Source organism: Pseudopodoces humilis, chromosome 19, assembly GCF_049639895.1.
Source record: "Pseudopodoces humilis isolate 2021_Gansu_Grassland_sample_001 chromosome 19, ASM4963989v1, whole genome shotgun sequence".
NCBI lineage: Eukaryota > Metazoa > Chordata > Aves > Passeriformes > Paridae > Pseudopodoces > Pseudopodoces humilis.
This window is the reverse complement of record NC_142218.1, coordinates 7,113,150-7,134,454: the sequence shown is the minus strand read 5'-3', so window position 1 is coordinate 7,134,454 and position 21,305 is coordinate 7,113,150. Positions and strand designations below refer to the sequence as shown.

The window sequence follows — 21,305 nt, the reverse complement described above, 5'->3', positions numbered from 1 at the left end:
CTCTGGCTTCTCCACCTTGGGAGGTGTTCAGAGCACATGTTCAGAGCAGAGCTGTTGAGGTGCAGCTGTGTCCATGTCCCATCAGAGCAGAGGTGCTCCCTGCTCCCTGCTCCGCAATGGCCAGGGGACAAACAGTCCCCTGCAGTGCGTGCCTGTACACGAGCATCACCCAAACTCCTCCTTACCTCTGCCCTCCCAGCCTGCCCATGGCACCTTGCCCACAGGAGAAGCCTGAAGGGGCTTTCAGCAGTGCAACTGACATGCCCCAGTCCCATGTCCCTGCCACATCCCTCCCCACCTGCTCAAAGCTGGGTTCCTGCTCCTATCCTGTTTTCCCCTGGCACTTCCTGCTCTCCACAGGTCTCCAGGGGCCCTCCTGTACCTGCCTGCTCTTGCTCCCAGCCCTTGGGATCAGAGCATGTCCCTCCTGCCTGAGAGGGGCTGGCACCCCCAGAGCCCCTGCCTGTAGCAGGGGACAGAGCAGAGCCATCCCTAGGACTGAGTGAGCCCCCCACCTTGCCCAGCACTGCCCACTGCCTGGTGCTGGTTCCCCCTCTCTCTGCAGTGCAGGTGCAGGCTGTGCCAGCACCACGGCTCCACAGCAGTTCTCTCTGCTCCATGTGTGCCAGGAGGGATCCAGTGGGCACTGAAGACTGGGATAGGACACTGCTCCTGTGTCCCATCCATGCTCGCAGTGGTGTGGCTCTGGGAGTGCTGCTCAGCCCTTGGCCCAGCTGCTCACAGGTCACCAGTGACCTGGAAAGGAGCTGTGGATGTGTCAGCCATGGGCCATGAGCCCAGCACTGCCCCGGGAGTCTCCCCCAAGCTGAATTGTTCATGCTCAGCACTCCCACAGTCCTGAAACTGTGCTGCCATGAGAAGGAGCAGCTTGGCTTGGCCAGCCCCCGCTCAAGCAGGGTTTAAATCCCAGCCCATAGCCCAGAAGCACATTGATCGCAGCGCAATGCTGGGCCACCACACCCTTCTTCTGGTGCTGCTGGCACTGCTCACCCTGGCCCAGCAGCACAGTCCCAGGGACCAGGGCACTGCCCTCACCTTCACTGCGTCCCCACACCGGGCCCTGCAGGGACACTGGAGCCCCACTGCCCTGCCTGCCCCCCCCAAAGTGGGTGAGTGTCCGGCGGGGGCGAGCGGAGCCCCTTGGCGCCCCAGACTGTTCTGCCTCTCCGACCATGGCTGCCCTGGTGCTGAGAAGTGCTGCCAGATCGGGAAGGTCTGGACCTGCCTCCTGCCCGTGACAGGTACTGCTGCTCACCCCAAGGGATGCCAGCACGAGGATCAGGCAATGGGTGGGATGTGGGCTGGTGCCTGCGTTAGTGCCCCTGCAGCAAGCCCTGCTCCCTGGGACACGGCTGCATGGAGCATCTCCCTCTGCAGAGAGCCCGGGCTACTGCCCCCGTGCTGGCAGTGCCATTGGGCCAAGGTGTGGGACAAGATGTCACAACGACACCACATGCCACTCGGGGGAGAAGTGCTGCACCCGCGGCTGCTGCACCCGCTGCACGCTTGCTGAGCCAGGTGAGTTGTCCTGGAGATCCCCATGCCAGGCTGAGGATGCCCTGGGGCAGCCCCAGGGGTCTGCAGCCCCCACCACACTGTAGGGGAGTTGTGGGCAGTGGGGCCAGGCTGGCTGCATGCCAAACCCTGAGTCTTCCCTCCAGCCAAACCTGGGTTCTGCCCTCGGAAGCGTGCCCAGAGAGCTGCTGCCTGCCCCAACCACTGCACCGATGACCGGGACTGCCCTGGGGAGCACAAGTGCTGCTTCTCTGGCTGTGGGTTGGCCTGCACCCCTCCAGACACAGGTACAGCCCTGCTAGACTTCTCTGATCCCCACATCCAGCCCACACTGGCGCTAGCCCAGCTCCCTGCTGGCAGAGCCCAGCGTGTGCCTGGCCGTACTGCTGGACAAGCCACGGCGGCTGTGCCCGGCCAAGTGTGCAGCTGGTGGCATCCATCCAGGCCCCAGGGAGTGTGTGCTGCGGGCTGTGGCTCCCGGTGCCACACGCCTGCTCTGGCCACAGCCCCAGCTCTCAGGAGCCCCTTGCCAAGAGCTGGCCCTCAGGGTGCTGTGGGAAGGGATCCCCATGCCCAGCTCCTCCGTGATGGGTGGGAGATGGCTTCGAGTGCATGAAAGGCTGAACCCCCTCCTGACCCTCCCTCCTGCACCCCCCTCTGACTGTGCTGCTGCAACCAGAGCAAGGGCTGTCTTTCACCACTCCAGCTACCAGCTGGCATCCCATATTGGGCTGTGACTGGTCCCACTGGGTGAGACTGGTATGGGTGTGAGGCTGTGAGGTCATCATGGTGCTCTGGGAAGGAAGATGGAGGCACAGAACAGGGACAGGATGGAGATCGAGGCTACGCCAGGAGCAGGACTGGGGACAGAATCCCAGCACAGCTGCACCCCTCACTGTCACCAGGGAACCTCCGTGACACAGTGACGCCTGGCCTGTGCCCCATGGTGCTGCGGGGCTCCTTGGGGCCCTGCCTGGAGCTGTGTGACACCGACAGTGACTGCACTGGGGACAACAAGTGCTGCACCACCGGCTGTGGCCACATCTGCAAACCACCCATCAAGGGTAAACCATCAGCACCCTGTGGGGCCAAGACCCCTGTGCCCCCTCCCTACCTGTCACCTCTGGGGACTGACTGAGCTGCTGTCCAGTGGGGCAGGAGCTCAGTGAGGAGCTCACCCCTGCAGGCAGGGCAACTCCCCCACCCCAGAAGGGTGCCCTGAGCCCCTCACCCCTTTCTCTCTCCACATGTGCCAGCGTGGCCAGGTCTCTGTCCCCCTGCAGCAGAGGGTGATGGGGCAGCCAAGTGCCTCCTCCTGTGCTTGCAGGACAAGGACTGTCCCCTTGGCCAGAAGTGCTGCCTGCAGGGCTGCAGCCGGGTCTGCGTCCACCCACTGTGGGGTATGTCCCCTCCAGTCTGCTGCCTCCTGGGTCCAGCCTGGAGGGGACAGAGGGGGGTGGGAGCACCACAGGGTCCCTAGTCCCTCAGAGAAGGAACCCTGAGGCATCCTCACTGACCACCTCACATGCCTCTTCCAGGTACAGCATAGCCATGGCCAGGAAGGGCTGCACCAGGAGCTGCCATTTCAGAGTCATCTCCCACCCCACTGCTATTGTGGGCTGAGCAGAGATGCACCCCACACCTCTCCATGTGCTGGACCCTCTGAACTGGCAGGATGGCACCAGCACTGACTCTGATGCTTCTGGTCAGGGTTCCTGGCATCCCCAGCCATGCCATTAAGGGCTGCACGCTGCCTGAATTACGCCATGGCCAAGATTCCTGCATGAGGCAAAACCCTGCATCCACAATGGCTCCAGCTGCTCCACAGCACTGAGACAGAATAAACCATCCCACAGCCACCTCTGCTCTGGATCAGTATCCCTGTTCTGTGCTCTGGTTCCCAGAGGCGCTGGCTGCGTGCAGGCAGGGAGGTGCAGGCAGACATCCATGCAGGCAGGTGCTGCCCCAGGGCAGGGAGAGGGTCCCAGTTCCATGCAGGTGACTTCCAGCCATCATCATTCCATGGTAACCATCCTGCTGGCCTGGGGGCTGCATGATGTCCCCTCAGCAGTCATGGACTGGAAAACCAGTTCCCTCAGATTCCTTGTGCCAAGGAAGGGCTCATTTGCATCCCAGAGTGTGAAAACCTTGTGGGAAAAGCAGTCACAAGTCAGGACAGATGGAGCACCTGGACAAGGAAGGGGACTGGGAGAATCACTCATGTGCCAGGGCCCACAGCAGGACCTGCTTACTTATGATGCTGGACTCCAAGCAGTCCCATGCATGGAAGCTACACTTGGCTAAGGAGCAGCACCATGGCAGTAGCATTGTTAGAACCTCTTTGCTGCTCCCACTGCCATGCCAGGAGCCATGCAGTCTATCCACAGCCCCCACTCCAAGGAGTAGAGGGGTGAGTGTGGCTGGAAGGAAACCCAGAGAGGGACTGGCAGCCAGCTCCAGCAAGGATGGGGTGGTGCAACATGGGGGTCAGTGCCTGACCTTCCCAGCCCCACAGGTCATTCTGACCCCAAAGCAGAGCTTGGCCAGAGATAAGCAGGATGGCTGGCGGGATGCCGGCGGTTCTGGGAACTGCCCCTCCTCCTGCCCCTCCTGCCCATAGCACAACCAGCTGCCACAGCAGGCAGCTCAACTTCAGCTGCCCTGGCACTTCAGGCACCCTTGCCACAGGCTTTAAAAACCAAGTCCCAGCTCAGCTCCAGACATTCACAACACCCCTGGCAGCACCATGAACCCAGGAGTTTTCCTCCTCCTGGGCCTTCTCATCCTCAGGGCAGAGCCGAGCATAACACCAGAGAAGGGCGGTGAGTACCAGGAGTCAACCCCGGCAGCTGCCAGGCACAGGCAGCCTGGGAGCAGCTCCCCGCATCCCGGCCCCCGTGTCCCTGCCGTGTCCCCTCTGTCCCTGCCCAGCATTTGCTGACAGGGACCGTGTCCCAGCTGGCTGCAGCACCTTCACCGCAGCCCTGCTGCCTGGGGGACCCTGTCCCCACCCCGGGGTGCAGGGACACCTGTGCATGCCCGCAGCCCCGGGGGCACCCCCTGCACCCCACAGGCACAGCAGCTCCCAGCGGTACCACGAGCAGCAGGGTCTGTGCTGTGTCCTGGGCACAGACCCTGCTGCCAGCCCCCGCCGTGGGACAATGCCTGGGGTGGTGGTGCCCAGCTGCGGCGTGGCTCTGCCCACACCGGGACCACAGCCGGTGCCTCTTTGTTTGAACCAAGCAGCTGCTGTTTGCAGTGAAACTCCGGCGGCGTCTGTTTGCAGCCCAAACACCCGGCACGGACAGGCGGCTGGCAGAGGCGGCTCCCTCCGCAGCCCCAGCTGGCAGCAGGAGCCGGGCACAGGCACCAGCTGGAGCTCGCCTGTACCAGAGGCAGGGCTGTCCCAGGTTTCCCAGCATGGCCAAGAGGAGCACAGGGTGCCAAGAGGAGGAGGAGAAGGAGAAGGAACAGGAGGAGACAGCTGCAGTGAGGAGTGTGCTGCTTGCCGTGAGGATGCCTGTAGCAGCAGATGCTCAGGACTAGGTCCTGACCTCCAGCTGGTGCTGGCTTCACCCCGACAGGGCCAGTGACACTCCTCGTGGCACTTGTGAGGGCACACACGGGACCGTGCCACACCGCACCGTGACATGCCATGCCGTGCTGTGCCACACTCTGCTGTGCCATGCAGGTCTTGGTGTGTCCAGCAGCCCCGGCCATGATGCAGAGAAGTCTCCAGCCCCTGGGCTGCAGTCCCTGCTCCGATTCCTTGGCCCCTGCAGAGAGACCCACATCCTACTACTTCCCCAGGGATGGAGGATAAGGGGCTCTGGCACTGTCCTGACATTGCCATCCCAACGCAGGGGACCTGCAGAAACCGGGGAGGTGTCCACGGGACTTCATGCGCTGCTTGCGCCTGGACTCCCCACTCTGTGCCAATGACTCCAGCTGTCCCGCTGGGCTCAAGTGCTGCCACTGGGAGTGCCGGCTCCGCTGCATCCCCCCGGCAGAAGGTACAGCACCGCGCTACAGCCGCTGACACCACCTCTGTCCCGGGGCAGCTGGCACCCTTCTCCTTGTCCCATTCCCTGTGCAATCCCCATTGCTACGGAGCAGCTCCCTGCTAGCAGCCTCCTGGCCGCCGCTGGGATATGTGGATGGGATGGCGCACAGCCAGGGCGAGCAGAGGGGCCTGGCAGGGGGAGGTTTCTTGGTGCTGCCCTAGGACACTGCCGTGCAGCCTCACCTCTCGGCCCCTCGGCGCTGCAGAGAAGCCCGGTGCCTGCCCAGCAGCAGCCCCGGAGAGGCTCATTGCCGCCTGCTCCTTCCCCTGCCTGGAGGACAAGGACTGCCTGGGAGCGCAGAAGTGCTGCCCGCTGGGCTGCGGCTCTGCCTGCTTGGAGCCGGCGCAGGGTAAGGACTCGGGGGGACGGCTGGGAGCCCTGGCTCACCCCAGGGACCCTGTGTGCCACAGTTGTCTCCCTGACGCCCTGGCCCCTGGGGCAGCACACGCAGCTTTCCCTGCACCGGCAGCTCCTGACAGCTGCCGGGAAGACCCAACGCCGGGACGTGGCCGCAGGCACCAGGAATGTGCGGGTCACGGCAGGAACCAGGGACCCCCGGGGCAGGTAGAGCGGCCAGTGGGGGATGCTGAATCGTCACACCCCTTCTGCCCTGCCAGACCAGCCCAAGCCCAGCGAGGGCCCCACGGTGCAGCCAGGACCATTCCGGGAGCGGTGCCGAGATGACGGCGACTTCCCCGACGCGCAGAAATGCTGCAACAGCAGCTGTGGCCAGCAGAGCCTGCCGGGAGCGCCGGCCGGTGAGGCAGGGTGGGACACGATGGGCACTGAGGGCGGGGACATGGCTCAGACACCGGGAATGATGCCTGAGGTAGCAGCCAGAGCTGGCACAGAGCTGTGGCACAAACGGGACCCCTCACCCCATGCTTGCCAGGGTGGGCTCTGCCGGGTCTGGGGTGGGGACACAGTGTTGGGCCTCTTCAGCCCAACATCCCGGTGGTGCACAGCCCCCAGGTGGGCACTGGAGCGGGGAGGGAAGGGGACAATGTGACCACCCTCATGCTGTCATCCTGCTCCACGGTGCAGAGGACACCAGCCCTGCCCCAGTCACTCAAAGGCCACTGCAGCACAAGTGGGGATGCCTCAAGGACCAGGACTGTCCCCCATTCCATGTGTGCTGCCACCAGCTGTGCACCAGGCACTGTGGGGCAAAGAGCCAAGGTGAGAGGGCTGGGAGCCACCCCAAAGGTTCGACAGCCCCACGTGCCCCGGTCCCCACGGCTGTGTCTCCAAGCAGCGGCACCGCAGCCACCCCACACCGTGCCTGCAGGGAAGGACAGATTCTGCCCAGCCCGTGCCGGGCTGTTCCCCAGTTACGACTGCAGAGCCTGGTGCCGGCACGATGGCGACTGTCCCCGAAAGGAGAAATGCTGCCTCCGTGGCTGCGATTATGTCTGCCTGCCCCCATCCCGAGGTGCCAGAAACGGGCAGGGGTGTCCCCCAGCTCCAGGGACTTTGAGACTGGGTGGGGAAGACCCGCTGTTGCTGCTCGCACTCCCAGCCCCGCTGCCTCCTTCCCCCAGAGAAACCAGGCATCTGCCCGCTGGCCGAGGAGGCTCCGCTGGCCCCGTGTGGCATCACCTGCACCGAGGACTGGCAGTGTCCGGGGGCTGAGAAGTGCTGCGGCAGCAGCAGATGTGGCTACGTGTGCTCAGCCCCCGAACCAGGTGAGGAGATGGTCGCTAGAACAGTGATCCTACCGGGAATGCTGTCAAAGCTCCTGGGCGCAGGATGTGGGACGGCGCTGCCACAGGGCAGGCACTCAGACCCCCGGGCACCCCGAGGCTGCAGGAAAGGAGGTGCCTGCAATACAGGGTAGTCCCTCCTCCTGCTGTCTCTTCCTGCCCTTCGCAGACAAACCCGGTGAGTGCCCAAAGGTGAGGCCACACCACTCATCGGAACCGTGCACGGAGATGGATTCCTGCAGCCACGACAGGGACTGCTCCCGGCAGGAGAAGTGCTGCTTCTCTGGCTGCGCCATGCGCTGCACCCGCCCTGCCCGAGGTGAGCAGCACGGCCACCAGCACAGGGAAGGGGTGTGAGAGCAGGGCTGGGACCTCCGCCCTCCCCCGGCTCCCCTCCTGTGGCAGAGCACCCCGGAGAGTGCCCCCGGGCAGAGCCGTGCTGGGACACGCGGCGCCGGCGAGGGAGCCAGTGCCTGGATGACAGCGTCTGCCGGCGACAGGAGAAGTGCTGTGACACCGGCTGTGGCTGGGAGTGCGTGGCCGTACCCAGAGGTAGAGGACACAGCCTGTTTGGGGGGAGCTGGCCCCAGCCCCTCAGGGGCAGCCAGGTGACAGCAATTTGGTGCCCCTGCAGCCAGCGGGGACAAAGCTGATGGCCAGTGTGTGGAGGAGTGCCAGACTGATTCGCATTGTCCCCGGGGACAGCGGTGCACCAGCATCAGCTGTGGCCACATCTGCATGGACATCCCTGGAGGTGAGAACCAGCCAGGCCCTCCGGGAGCCATGTGTGGCTGCCCTGGAGTGCTCCATGGTGAGGTGCCCCAGACCAGATGTCCCGCAGCTGGGTGATTACCTTGCAGGCAGAGTGGGAGTGTGCCCCATCCCCAGGGAGGGCGGCACGTGCTTGGACCTGTGCAACTTCGACGAGGAGTGTCCCTGGGGTCAAAAGTGCTGCAGTAATGGCTGTGGCCACGTCTGCATGCCAGCCTCTCTGCGAGGTCAGCCCCTCACACCCACCCAGCCCAGCAGGGACAGAGCCCAGGTTCCCTTGGTACCCACCCTGGGGCATCCTGGCCCTTCATCCCCAATGGGGACACCTCACCATGACCACACTGGAGCCCCGAGCTGGATCTGCCAAGGCAGCTGTACCTCTGGGGTTCACACACCCTCCACGGATATGATCTGCCCCATCCATCTTTCCATGCCTCCCCCTCTTTCTGTGCAAGTGGTGAGCACACACAGCCTCAGTTTAGTCACCAGGTGACCATCCTCCCCTGCCCACAGAGCATGACACTGTGGCTGTGCCCCGGCCCAGTGCTGAGCGGTGCTCGGAGGAGTGCGAGGCCGACTCACAGTGTCCCTGGGGACAGAGGTGCACCCGCACCTCCTGCGGCCGTGTCTGCGTGGACACTCCTGGAGGTGAGGCACAGGACAACCAGTGTTGCCCCAGGAGATGTGGGGTGTCTCAGGCAGGTGGTCCATGGCAGGGTGCTGTGCCCTGCAGGCAGAGGGGGAGCCTGCCCCATGCCTGGGGGCAGTGGGGGCTGCCTGGACCTGTGCAGCCTCGATGAGGAGTGTCCCTGGGGCCACAAGTGCTGCAGCAACACCTGCGGCCACGTCTGCATGCGGGTGCCTGGTGGTAAGGAGGCCAATGGGCACCATAAGGGGGCCAGCACCAGGGCTAACACCAGGTCATGCAGGGTGCCAGCTGACCTGTATGAAGGGGACAGCCCTCGGCGTGCTCCCAGCATCGCTGTGAGGCCAGTTCCCACTGCTGCCCCATTGCTTTGCTCCCAGCAGATGCATTTGCAGGGTGAGGGGATCTGAAGTGATGCAGAGTGGGATGGAGCTCTCATGGAGCTGGCCAGCACAGCTGCAGTCATGGCCACTGGTCCCTCACTCCTGCAGTCTCGTTGTTCCCTAAAAGCACATCCTCCTTTTCAGATGCTGCGTGATGGGAGAGCAGCTCCTCTGCAGCAGGAAGATGCCTTCATTAGGGGACATGGGACAGTCACGAGCCCCACCTGGCCTGTCCCGTCCCCACCACTTCCAGCAATAAAGCATGTGCTTGACTGCCCCACGTGGTCCTGGAGTGGCCTTGAAATCACCTGAGGCCTCCAGGGCCAGGAGGTTCAGCCAGAGTTGGTGCCACAGGGCCAGTGAAGCAGTGCAGACTGGGACAGGCACCACCCCAGGCATCCATCGAGGCAGGAGCTGCTCCTCCATTCAGTGGCTTCAGCTCCTGGTCAGGTCATGTCGGCAGCTTGAAGGCAGGGTTGGGCTGGGAGCCCACCGGTGGCAATGGGAGCTGCAGGGTGGTGGCTGGGTGAGCCCTGCCATGCCATGCTGCTGGAGGCACCCATAGCCCAGTCCCCATGAGGGAGGAGTGCCCAGAGAGATGGGCACTGTCTGCTCCTGCCAGCACAGGCAGGAAGGACCAGACCCAGACGTGCTCATCCAGGGACCCGTCCTTGTATTGTCACAGTCCAAGGGGAGGGACAGGCTCCTCCGGTCATGCACCACTCATAGGAGGGGGCATCCATGGGCACATGTCCCTGTCCTTAGGCCAGTGAGCATCCCAGCCAAGCCACAGCCCCCAGCATGGCCACCCTGGCTCACAGCCCTCATTGCCACCAGCCTCATGGTCTCCCTGTAGGGTCAGGGGTATGGCCACCAGCAGCAGCTTCCCCCAGGCAGGGCAGTGCAGATGCCACCACTTCCCAGGCCAGCACTACCAGGCACCTGGAACTGAGAGCTGGGGCATCAGGAGAGGGGCCAGGAGCAGCTTCCATCTGTGGCCCATGGCACATTGCTAGTTACTGATGTGGGAACAGGCCTGGAAACACTCGCCCATGGTCTCAAAGTTGTTCTTGTTGCCACCGCAGCCGCCGTAGATGAACTCCTCACACTGCTGGCTGGAGGCATTGAAGAAGAAGCGGCGGAAGAGTGCCTTGCAGTTCCCACAGACTGAGGGCAGGTAGCAGAAGTCTGCATGATCCAAAGGGGACAGGCTGAGCCAGGATGGCGGGGGGACACCACCATGCTCAGCACTCTCAGGTCCTCAGACAGCTCTGCACGGTTCTGGTTCCTTTTTACTGCCATACCTTTGTGCCAGCACAAAGCTCTGCACCCACCTGCCTCCAGCCCCACACACCAGCAGCTTCCCCACAGCACAGTGTGGTGACCCCTAGGGTCTGCAAGACCCATCAAGAGCTCAGAAGCACCCCAGGGACCTCCCTTCCCAGTTTGCTACCTCATGTCAGCCAACACCCCTCCTGTCACCCACCCCTGCGAAAGCCACGCTGCCACTTCAGAGCCCCACCACCACGGCACTGAGTCCTCACCCAGCACTGGCTCCTGGCATGTGTAGCCACACTTGCTGGGACAGCACTTGGTGACTCCGCGGCAGTCGGCATCGCTGGTGCAGTGCGAACAGGAGGCACCCCTGTGGCAGGAGCCACAGTCCTTGTCCAGCAGGTCCTCAACCTCTGGGATGTGGTAGCAATACCCAGGCTTTGCTGCAGGACACAGTGGCCGGGATGCTGGTGAGAGGCACAGAGCAGGGGCCACAGCAGCCCCCCAGTGCCCCGGGGTCAGACCCCAGGTTCCCACAGTCCCACACTTGTAGGCACCTGGCAGCATATGGACCAGTGGGAAACGCTGGGCAACAGAGGCACCCAGAGCATCCCTATTCCCAGGCCATGACCCGGCCACACTCACCCATCCCCAGCTCCTCTCGTCCAGTTGTGTGTGGGGCTGGGCTGGACCGCTTGGCAAGAGGGAGCAGGGCAGCAAGGAGGAGAAGACAGCCAGATGGCAGCTCCATGGTGCCCTGGATGGCTGGGTCTGGCCCTGGGTGTGGTGGGCTGGGATTTAAGGTGCGCAGGCGGGGCGGAGGGAGCAGGGCTGGTGCCTAAACCCAGCTAATTCCTGCCATGCAGGTAACAAGCCACACCCAGGCAGGGCCTGGTCTCCCTGGTGGCATCCTGGCCACAGCCCTCGAGCTGGGGGGACCGGTAGGACGGGACAGCTGTCCCGGCACAGCCCTTGGGGAGCCCAGCTGGGTGGCAGCAGCATGCCCAGGCTGGGCTGGGGACAGCACCAGTGACTGCCGCAGTCTCCTGGGGACAAGCCTGTGTTGGAGACAAAAATGGGAAGGTTGACACTGGCCTCTCAGTTGCTGGGGATCATGACAGTGCCAAGACAGGGCATGGAAAGCCACCAGCTCTGGCACAGCCATCAGCCAGAGAAGGGCTGAGGCACAGCACGCTGCAGCAGCGCTCTCTCTATGCTCCCTGTGGTGCAAGTGGTGGGGAAAGGCTGTGCCAGAGCTGTATCCCTTCATTGCTTTCTCCCATGTCTGACAGAGAGCATCCCGGGCAGGATGGGCCCACACAGGGCTGAGCCTGTGGGTACCACCTCGCTGCCTACCACTGTGGCTGTGGAAGGCAGGTCCTGCTGGATGTGATGCTCCCATCCATTCCCATCCTCTGACCCTTTGCCGCCTCCTTCACCACCCTCTCTCGGTTTGGGGCCTTTCACCCACCCCCTCCCGCGGAACGCCGGTGCGGAGCCGTGTCCTGTGCCCTCCAGCAGCCCCCTGCTCCTGGCAGCAGGTGAGAGTCCAGCGGCTGCACCGTGCCTGGGTGGCCCCTGGGGCTGGGACACGGCTCGCAGCCGGCTCAGCTTCCAGGCGAGGGGCCCCGGGCGCTGGGCTGGGAGGAACCCGCCGGTACCCGTGGGCGGGCGTGGGGTGAAACCTGCCAAAGGAGGGAGAAACAGATTAAGATGTTCCCATTCAGCAAGAATAATTGTCTTTCTAATTACTGCCGTAATTACTGTCCCAAGGGGGAAGCGGAGGGCGATGAAAGCTCCGTGGGGAGGGGCCAGGAAAGTCTAATTTGGGTAGGGTTTGGAGGGCGGTGTCACCCGCGCCCCCCGCCCGTGCCCCACCGCAGCTTTTCCTGCCTCTCGTCGCCAGCCCCAGGATGAGGTCCTGGCGGTGTCCCCGGCACTGGACACGGTGACGTGGCCGGTCCTGAGCAGGGGTGGGAGCAAATCCGGAGGGACGTGACGGAGGCGGTGGGGGCAGGGTGGGCAGTGGGAAAGCCACAGCCACAGCGCCAAAATCCACCGGGGCTGAATTTATCCTGCTGTCTCCCCGGGGAATCGCAGCGGCTGGGTGGTCACTGGCCGGACTGATGGCGTCTGCCGGAGCGGCCCCGCCAGTCCGTGCGCCGGCAGCAACACCATGGCCAGGGTGGGACAACACCGCGATGGATGCAGGGACGGCCCAGAGATGGTGGGGGGGGATTCTCCCAGGTAGATGTTGAGGTTTCACATGACAGCGAACCACTCGCAGGGGAGGACCTGAGTCGTACCCCCTTGTCCTGCCCTACAGCAGGGACCCGCAGGGTGAGCAATGGGTGTAGCCGTCAGGGCAGAGCCACCAGCCAGACCTCCTCTATGGGAAAGCAGTGACTGGGGTACCAGGGAACACCCAGGAATGCGGCACCTCCCAGGAATGCGGCACCCAGCAGGACAGAGCGAGGCGGCGCTGTGCCGCCGGGGTGATGCTCCCGGCCAGGGCGCACGGCAGGAACGGTGCCGAGGGCAGAGCGCAGGGGGTGCGGGCTGCACACACACGTGTCCACACCCTCTCCCACGTGTGCACACACATGTGCGTGACTCCTCCTGCCTCTCCCAGGGACAGGCACTCCCGGAAGGGACTGTCAGGGAAAGCCCCGGCAGCTCCGGTGCCGTCCTTGCCACGCTTTGCAGCGTCCAGTGCCAATCCCAGGGAAGGGGCAGGGGAGCTTGAGCACCGTGTGACGGGAATCTGAGCACCCACTCTGCCTCCGGCAAGGACACGGGACGCGTTTCTCCAGCCCTGCAGTCCCGGCGCCCACGCAGAGCTCCCACCCCGTCCCCAGCAGCAGGACTCCGTGGCCCTGAACCTCTCCTGGTCTCCAGGTGTTGGGCCCGCTGGGCAGAGGCCGGCCAAGAGATGCAGGGCTGAGGGGCCGGTGGCAGCGTGGAGCTGTGGACCGTGTCCGGTCACAGGACGTCCCTCGGGAACCAGCGATTGTTCCCAGAGGCAGAACAATGCCCGGAGAGCTGCCAGGGCACCACGGGCTGCTCCACAGCGCCCGGCCCGGGGAGCCTCCTCCGCTGTTTCACCAGGCCAGCCCCAAGCGGGGTCCCCCGGCCCTTTGCTGCTGCCTGCCCCGTACCTGCCTCCTGCAGCGGGAAGTTGCACTGGCTGCTCTTGTCTGGCGGCACAGCGCGGCTCTCTTGAGGCTGCACGGAGCCCAGCACCAAGCAGCAGCACCTTCCTGCCTCCCCCGAGGCTTGTCCAGCAGCAGCTGCCTGCGGGAGGGACGGGACGGGAGGGTTCACGCTCGGATGGAGCGTGTCAGGTGCTGGGGCACGGGCCAGGTCATGGGCACCAACCTTCTGCCCCAGGAGGATTTAAACCCCTGCCTGTGCCCGGAGAGGCAGCCCCCACGCTGCCCATCCATGCCATGCGGCTGCTGTCGCTGCTCCTGCTCCTGGGGCTCTGCTGCCTCTGGGCCCGGCTGGTCTCCCCAGGTGAGTGTGGGTGGGCACGGGTGGGCACGGGTGGATGTGGGAGCCAGTGGAACAGTGCTGCAGGAGGATATGCGGCCATGAGCACGGAGACCACTGTGACCGTGGCTGGGAGTGCAGCATCCCACCTGTGCTGCGTCCCCTACATCTCTGCATGCTGCAGAAATGACCACCAACCCCCCACAGCTCCCTGGGAGAGCTGTCTGGGGTCTCTGGAACCCTCACCCCCAGGGTCCCACTGTGGGGCAGACAGATGTGCCCAGTCATGGTACAGGGTGAGGGCCTGAGCATGGATTCCTGTCTTTCCCAGAATTCACCTAGCCCCCACATGGACCTGGACCAAGGACCCAGTCTGTGCAGCCAACCCTCACCAGACAGCCAGACAACAGCTGGACAGCTGGACAGCCAGCCATGGAGGGCTCCATCAGCTGCTGGATAATCACCCAGCCTCCTGATCGCACCTCAGCTCTGTGCTTACCATAGGGGTCTCTGTGCCCCCCACCTCCCAGTAAACTCAGTCTGTGATGAACAATGTCTGGCTCCTGCTGCATCTGTCTCCTGGTGGGCCCCCACCAGCTTCTGAGAGACCTTCAGTGCCTGTGGGGAGGATGGGATCCCTGTCCTCATGGCTCCTGGTCAAGCTTTTGGAGGATGCTTGGGGAGCCTCAGGGAGCTGGGGCCACAGACCCTATGGGGAGGTTTCCTCTGGTCCAGAGATGCCCTGTGGATCCTGGGTGGGTGCATGCCTGGGGCTGTCTCTGGGGGTCTCCCTCAGGGAACAGAAGCACGTTGCTGTGCAGAGGGCCTTGCTGAGCCCACCCTGAGCAGGAGCAGCACCAGAGGGCCCCTGTGCAGGGACAGAGCTGGGGCAGCCACAATGACCTGGCCGTGCCAGGCACTGACCAAGGACAGCTTGTCACAGCCAGTGGCCAGTGTGGGGTTTATTAGGAAAGAGAAGGTCCTGCCCAAAACACTGCTGGTGCCCAGGACCAGCCCTGTAGAGTGAGGCAGAGGAAAAGGCCCCTGCACCCACACAGTGTGGGCTCTCCTCACTTCACCTGCTCCTCATATACCTTGTGGCATCAGTCAACAAGTGTAATCACTGTCACCAGCACCATCACTGTAACCATCATCATCATCATTATCATATCATCATTGGTGTTAAAGAAATTTTTGACTCCAGGCTCTCTCATCTCCATCAGATAGATTTACTGGCAGAGATCAATCATGAAATCTGGTAGCTTGAGCTGTAACCTCAAAAGGAGGACCCCAAACAAAGAAATCTCTGGGCAATTTTACCCTCATAGTATAAACTCCCCGTCTCTCATGTGACCGTCCAGATCAAGAGTATTCTTAGGCTCTGGGGTCTTCTCACTCTTCATTGCCTCGCTGTTTTGTTACCAAGTGATTGCCACGTGGTCATTTCCATGCCCTCTGAGGTCAGTTTTGGTGGGGGTTTCACTCAGTTCTCTGGTCCATGTTACAGTATGGTTGTTACAGTTCATACACTGTGATCTATGGGCTGTCTACTCCAGCTATTCATTTTTAAGTAACATTTAAGCTACAGTTTTGTCTATTCTAGAATTAATGTTCAGATTGTCAGCCCTGGGTTTCATTACTCTGTCTTTCACCTACACAACACACCCAATATGGTTAGGATTAAGTTCAAATTGCACCTAACAGGTCCAGTTCCTGATACCAAACAAGCACACAGATACTTTCAAATAACAGAAGATTTTCAACAGTCATGATCACCACAGTCATCATCACTGTTATCATCATCATCATTGCCATCATCTGCCTCCCTGTCACCATGGTCAGATCCAGGATTCTTTCCCTCCTCAGGCTTCTCTGGCTTCCCCCGATCTCTGGCTTCTCCCCCAGCACAAATCTCTCCCCAGATACCAGCTTTCCACCAGTCTCCAGCTTTGCTACAACCTCTAGCTTTTCTCTACTCACAGTCTTCCCTCACATTCTGGGGTTTCTTTCCCTTAATTTGGTTTCCTGCCAGGGGAATTACCATAAACATTCAGTGAATGTTTACACCCAGTTTGTTAAAGGTATATTGTCCCTTCTCAAGGAAATGCCAATTTCTGTTTTCTTCTCTAATAAGTGGGCTACAAAAGGCACATCTTTCATATCCAGTGCTGCCATCCACGGGTGTGTGGCTACAGAAATCCCATTTTGTGCTGCAGCAGAAGCTGGGTACTGTGGAACATTAGTGATTGTCGAATCAGGGAGTGCACATGCTGCACAGAGCACACACTGCAGCCTCCTGATTTCAGGGGTTGGCATTTGAGCCGAAGGACCTTACCCTTCAGCAGACACCAGATTTGGCCTTTTAGAACATCAAAACCCAAAAGTTTTCATTATGATCTCTAACTGCAAAGAAGTGGCTGACATATACTTCATGCCAACACCAGCTTCTTGCCCAGGGGCCATGAATTAACCTGTGTTGTTTGGCATTTGGCACTTGCTCTGTTTACTCCGGTAACTTTAACTCTTTGCTGACCAGGTTTAACACAGCATTCTGTTGTGTTAAAATTGAATCTCATGCTCCCGTGTCTGCTAAAAATTGCATTAATTTTTAATGAGGTCCAATAGCATCAGAATGTCTGGACCATTATTATGTCTGCATTAACAGGATTTCACTTGCCAGATTTCAGTCTGGCCTGGCTTACAGCCATAGTGCTCTCGCAAATCAGTCATCTAAATCAAATCAAATGAGGCTGGTTTGGAATACAATTTCCCACTCTATCCCAAGGTCCACTGGTTTCTTCTGTTTCTATAATGAGTCTGGTTTCATATTCAGGGGGATTTGAAGGAAACAATCATCTTCTCTAGGTTCACTATGGTCAGGGCTACCCCAAATGTTTCCAGTCTCATTCTTCAGGGGATAACAGTTTTTAATCTATACAATGTCGGGGGACAGGGAGTTCACATAAACTTGAATCTTTCCTTCTGACTTTTCTTTTTTTCCCTTTTTTTTCTGTAGCTTTTCTTCCTGTTTATGCAGTTTCTCAATTTTCAAAGACAATAATACAGCTTCTTTCCAACCTTCTGTTTCTCTCTTAGATCTTGTTTCTCTCTGCTATGGTTTTTCCTATCCTAACAGGCAGCTTCTATGCAAGTGTTTAATATATTACAAAAAACTCCTTTGCTCTTTTCATCTTTTATACAGTCCCTGGCCACTTTTAGCTATTCTTCCACAGCTTTCCAATCATGCCAGTTTTCATCATGTGGAGCACAAATTTGATTGAGCACATTGCTCTGCATCTTCCCTCAGCCTTGGCATGTTAGTAGTCCACAACACTGAATCTCCTGCAATCCAGGATCAATGGATATAAATGAAAACAACTGTTGGCTGCCCATTAATTACAGTACTCACATAATTTGCTCAGATTGGTTTGGGGCAGTTGCAGGTGAAGTAGCAGTGAGCATGGAAAGCAAAGCAACAGGAACAGACAGTGGAAAATCTTTTTTAGTGGGCACACAGGGAAGAGCAGGGTCTGGGCTAGAATTTACCTCAGGATATCATGTAGCATCCCCAATCCTGAGATGCTGCTTTTCTCAGGCTCAGTTATTCCATATCAATAGTCCATCTGCCCTGTGTATCAGTCCTGTAGTCTATGTTGAAGGCAAATCAAAACAGTCTCTTTGAATCCCCCTGTGTGGGCCACACTTCTGCAGATTTTGCCCCAGCACATCAAGCAATTGATGGCCATTCCTCCTGGCATAATATCACTGTGAGCTTTAGAGCTCATTTAGTAGTGTCAACTATCATCTCCCAATTCTGCAGCACCTCAGCTAAAAGCATTCCTTTCTTTATGCCAGGTACATTGTTCATCTTTCCCAAAACCCACAGAACTCAAACTTGTAGAAGGCAGGACTTGAACCTCCTTTCGAGATTTCCCACTCACTACTAAGTCTTTCCTTACTTCAGAGCTCCTGGGTGAAACTACCCACTGCTGCAAATTTGGGTATCTGGTGCTTAGAAGAAAATAGGAAAGTAACCAAATGCCCCATTTGGGTTGCCAGGCTGTTAAAGAAATCTTTGACACTAAACTCTCATGTTCAATAGATACATTTATTGGCACAGAACAATCATCAAATCTGGTAGTCTGAGCTGGGTGCCACAAAAGAGAAACCCAAAAATCTCTGAAGATCCCAACTGTTACAATCTAAAATCCCCACCCCCATAATCAGCATAATTTTCATTGTTATTGGAGTAATCATATTCATTGTCATTGGAGTCACCATCTTCACTGCTATTGGAACTGTCACTGTTGATGTCATCATCACCATCTTCATTGCTGTTGGAATTTTCATCATTGATGAGATCATCACCATCATCATTGCTGTTGGAATTTTCATCACTGATCCCATCATCACCATCTTCATTGCTGTTGGAATTTTCATCATTGATGAGATCATCACCATCATCATTGCCATCATCACTGTCATTGCCACCATTATCATTGTCATTGTCCTTGCTATCAAAAAGGTCATTTTTATCACCATCAGCACCATCTTCATTGCTATTGGAATTGTCACCATTGACACCATCATCACCGTTGTTGTCACCATGGTCATTGCAATCACAAAGCTGATTTTTATCACCATCATCACCATCATAGTCACTGGCATTGTTGCCATCATCACCAGTTTCACTGCTATTGGAGTCACCCGTTTCATTGCTATTTGAGCTGTTATTGTCATTGTCACCATCACCATTATCAGGCACCATCCCGGGCTCTTTCCCAGGCTCAAGGCTCAGGGCACTTCCCAGTTGCCCTGGTGGCGGCCACCCAGCTGGAGCTACTCCATGGAACTCTGTAGGAGAGCAGAAAGCAGCAACATCAGCCCCAGCATGCTGCCCTCCCATCCACCCAGCAGCCCAGTTTACCACGATGCTGTGCTGTCTTCTCCTCTGCAGCTTTTCCTGGTGGGTTTTCAGGGCTCTGCCTGAGCCCTGCTGCTCTCAAGGCTGAGGTGACACAGCACAAGGCCATGCTGGTACCTCCCAGCTCATGGTAGGATCGTGGTGGGGCTGGTGCCTGAGGGGCCCTGGCAGGCTTGTCCCACCCCACTCCCACCGTGGCTTCCCTGGCCCTCACAAGGCAGCAACCTGGCACCTGCCAGCACCTGCAAAACACCTGTGATTCTAGGAAAATAAGGAAAAAAATATTCTTAAATATTCTTCCCACCCACCCACACTTGCCTGCAATGGGTGCTGCCTGCAGCTGCGCCCACAGGGCGAGGAGCCCCAGCAGGAGGATGCTTCGTGCCATGCCGATGAAGTCTGTGTCCAGGGCTGCCTAAGTGGCAATTTAAAGCACCTCGCAGGCAGCCCGGGTCCAGGTATGGGAGGAGGCAGCTCGCAGGTGACTTCAGGAACCTCCCACATTTGCCTCTAATTCTGTTTACCGAAGAGCCACTCCACCTCCACCCACGGCCGAGGAGCAGGATCCAGGCTTGGCAGCATTCCAAGGAGGACAGCACAAGGACTGGAGGATGGAAGGGGAAACCAGGACTGCACAGAGGCAGATTCTTCACTGCTGCTCTCAACAGGAATCCCTACACTGACCTCTATCAACAGCAGTGACCCCAGTGTCGGGCTCTGCTGCAGGCAGGAGCTTGTCCTGGCCCTGCCATCCCAGATGGAACAGGAAGAGGGCAAGAGCACCTGGCAGCAGCATCAGGAGCTCCCTCCTTGCACATGCAAAATGCCCTTCATTCACAGTTTGACATGTAAGACTCGTTGCAGATTTTTGAAGGTCAAATATTCAAAGCTTCATTTGATCATCTGTCTCTGAACCATCCCATTCCCAAGCAGAGTGCTCCAGCTCCTTCAGTGTTCCTACTGTCAGCTGCCAGGTTTAGGCACACACATGAGCTCAAAGTCTCCTGAGCAATGCTGTTCCCCAGCCCCATGGTCCTCCTGCTTTGTAGCCCCCCTAGGACCTCCCTTATCACAAGACAGCCCAAGAAGCTCAGCACACTCTGGGCAAAGTCAGAGCCCAGTGTGTCTCTCCCCCAGACCAACCAGACTCCATCAATGTAGCCTCCACACAGCTTTTGGGAACTCCTGAGCATGAGTTGCAGGATTTAGTGTCCATGCATGAGAGCCCTATTAATTTACACAGAAGTATTCAATAACCACATGAATTTGCAATGGGAGTGCAGGGTTACTGCATGCACAAACACCAAATTAGTTACTGTCCAAGCGAACATCTGCTCCAATGAAACAGTGCTGAACTACAGTGGACCTTTGTGGAGGAAAAGGTCTTGGGACTTCAAGCACGAGGGCTCACCCAAAGTGAGGAGAGTACAGGAGCCTGTCTGCAAACTGCCAGCCAAACTGCTGGCCTTCACCCACAGTCAGAGTAAATGAAAATTAGATGCACTGCCACATTGACTTCCCTTTCCTCTGCATGTGATCTCAGGGTAAAGGCATATTAAATATGTTTGAGACAGCAGACAAAGCTTAATTAATTAATTAATCCTGTGAGTGCTAACCCATTTACACCAAGTTACTCTCCAGTCACCCAGGAGTGCGAGTTGGAATCTAATTTTCCAAACTTCTCCTTCTCTGTTTAATTATTTCTTTCTGAATTACACACAAACCAATGTGCAATCAATAGGATAGGGGAACTTAAGGATTGGTCTGCCCAGGACACATCAGCACCAAGCACAAATGGGCTGGAGTTTCTGTATAATAGAAAAACTTTAAATTTGCAGCTGTGGGGTGAGTGAAATTAATTGGTTTGAGATTGACATTGTTACTACAATTCCAAGGTGGCACTTGACAGGAGCACTGGAAAAACAAAGTCATGCTCAAAGAGGTTTCCAGCAATATCACATCACGACAATCCAGGAAGAGTGCAACAAAAGGAGCACAGCTCTGCACAAATCTCCACAAATCAGTGTGGGAAGAAGGCTCATGGCAAGAAAAATGCTTTTAGTGCAGGTTTATCCTTCTTCTCCTGCTGTGACTCAAGGTGGATGCAATTCCTCCACGAACCACCCGTGTCCACCGGAGATCTGGCGCTCCACACCTCGCAGCTGCCTGGCGGAACCCGATGGCCTGGTGCTTATCGCCGTTTCTGTGGCTGTTAATCACCACCGAGCCGGACACCCCGGAGCAGGCAGTGCTGGCCAGCCCGTGTCAGCAGTGATGACTCCCTTCCACGCACCTGGAAAACCATCTGGAACAACCTGAGAGATTGCAGGGCTCCTTCCAACCTCAGGAGTGCCACGATGCAGAGCTCAGCACTGCTGCTGTCCCTGTGCTTGCCTGGTGGTTCCTCCTTTTTGGGAACACCGTGATTCTGGCACATTTCTGTTTTAGCAGATCATAATCCTGGATAACATTTAGGGAACTAATGGAAGAGAATGTCTGACAAGCAAATTG

At 58.6% G+C, this 21,305-nt stretch overlaps 4 protein-coding genes across 5 annotated transcripts; 2 read left to right on the top strand and 2 right to left on the bottom strand.

The window, feature by feature from the left end:
- The first annotated feature begins 943 nt into the window (after positions 1-943).
- LOC106628262 (uncharacterized) lies at positions 944-3,256 on the top strand. 2 transcript variants are annotated; one of them, XM_088064767.1, is made up of 5 exons: positions 944-1,262; positions 1,399-1,539; positions 1,683-1,823; positions 2,442-2,600; positions 3,075-3,256. In XM_088064767.1, the coding sequence occupies exons 1-5, from the start codon at positions 965-967 to the stop codon at positions 3,083-3,085; spliced, it is 750 nt and encodes a 249-aa protein (XP_087920893.1). In that variant the 5' UTR covers positions 944-964; the 3' UTR covers positions 3,086-3,256. The 2 variants fall into 2 exon arrangements, with proteins under 2 accessions (XP_087920893.1, XP_087920892.1); XM_088064766.1 differs by lacking the exon at positions 3,075-3,256 and having other exon boundaries at positions 2,442-2,732.
- Positions 3,257-4,173: 917 nt separating this feature from the next.
- On the top strand, positions 4,174-9,368 carry LOC102102564 (uncharacterized). The gene is made up of 12 exons (XM_014254113.2): positions 4,174-4,358; positions 5,400-5,549; positions 5,806-5,949; positions 6,218-6,358; positions 6,645-6,779; positions 6,889-7,032; positions 7,142-7,285; positions 7,473-7,622; positions 7,709-7,855; positions 7,938-8,057; positions 8,588-8,722; positions 9,248-9,368. The coding sequence occupies exons 1-12, from the start codon at positions 4,283-4,285 to the stop codon at positions 9,256-9,258; spliced, it is 1,497 nt and encodes a 498-aa protein (XP_014109588.2). The 5' UTR covers positions 4,174-4,282; the 3' UTR covers positions 9,259-9,368.
- A 602-nt stretch (positions 9,369-9,970) lies between these two features.
- On the bottom strand, positions 9,971-11,135 carry SPINT4 (serine peptidase inhibitor, Kunitz type 4). The gene is made up of 3 exons (XM_088064474.1): positions 11,024-11,135; positions 10,648-10,821; positions 9,971-10,291 (listed from the first exon to the last, which is right to left on the bottom strand). Exons 1-3 carry the CDS (start codon positions 11,127-11,129, stop codon positions 10,116-10,118), a joined length of 456 nt encoding a protein of 151 aa, XP_087920600.1. The 5' UTR covers positions 11,130-11,135; the 3' UTR covers positions 9,971-10,115.
- A 6,898-nt stretch (positions 11,136-18,033) lies between these two features.
- LOC148182808 (uncharacterized) lies at positions 18,034-19,241 on the bottom strand. Its single transcript, XM_088064473.1, has 2 exons — positions 19,113-19,241; positions 18,034-18,724 (listed from the first exon to the last, which is right to left on the bottom strand). Exons 1-2 carry the CDS (start codon positions 19,180-19,182, stop codon positions 18,066-18,068), a joined length of 729 nt encoding a protein of 242 aa, XP_087920599.1. The 5' UTR covers positions 19,183-19,241; the 3' UTR covers positions 18,034-18,065.
- Between the last annotated feature and the right edge of the window lie 2,064 nt (positions 19,242-21,305).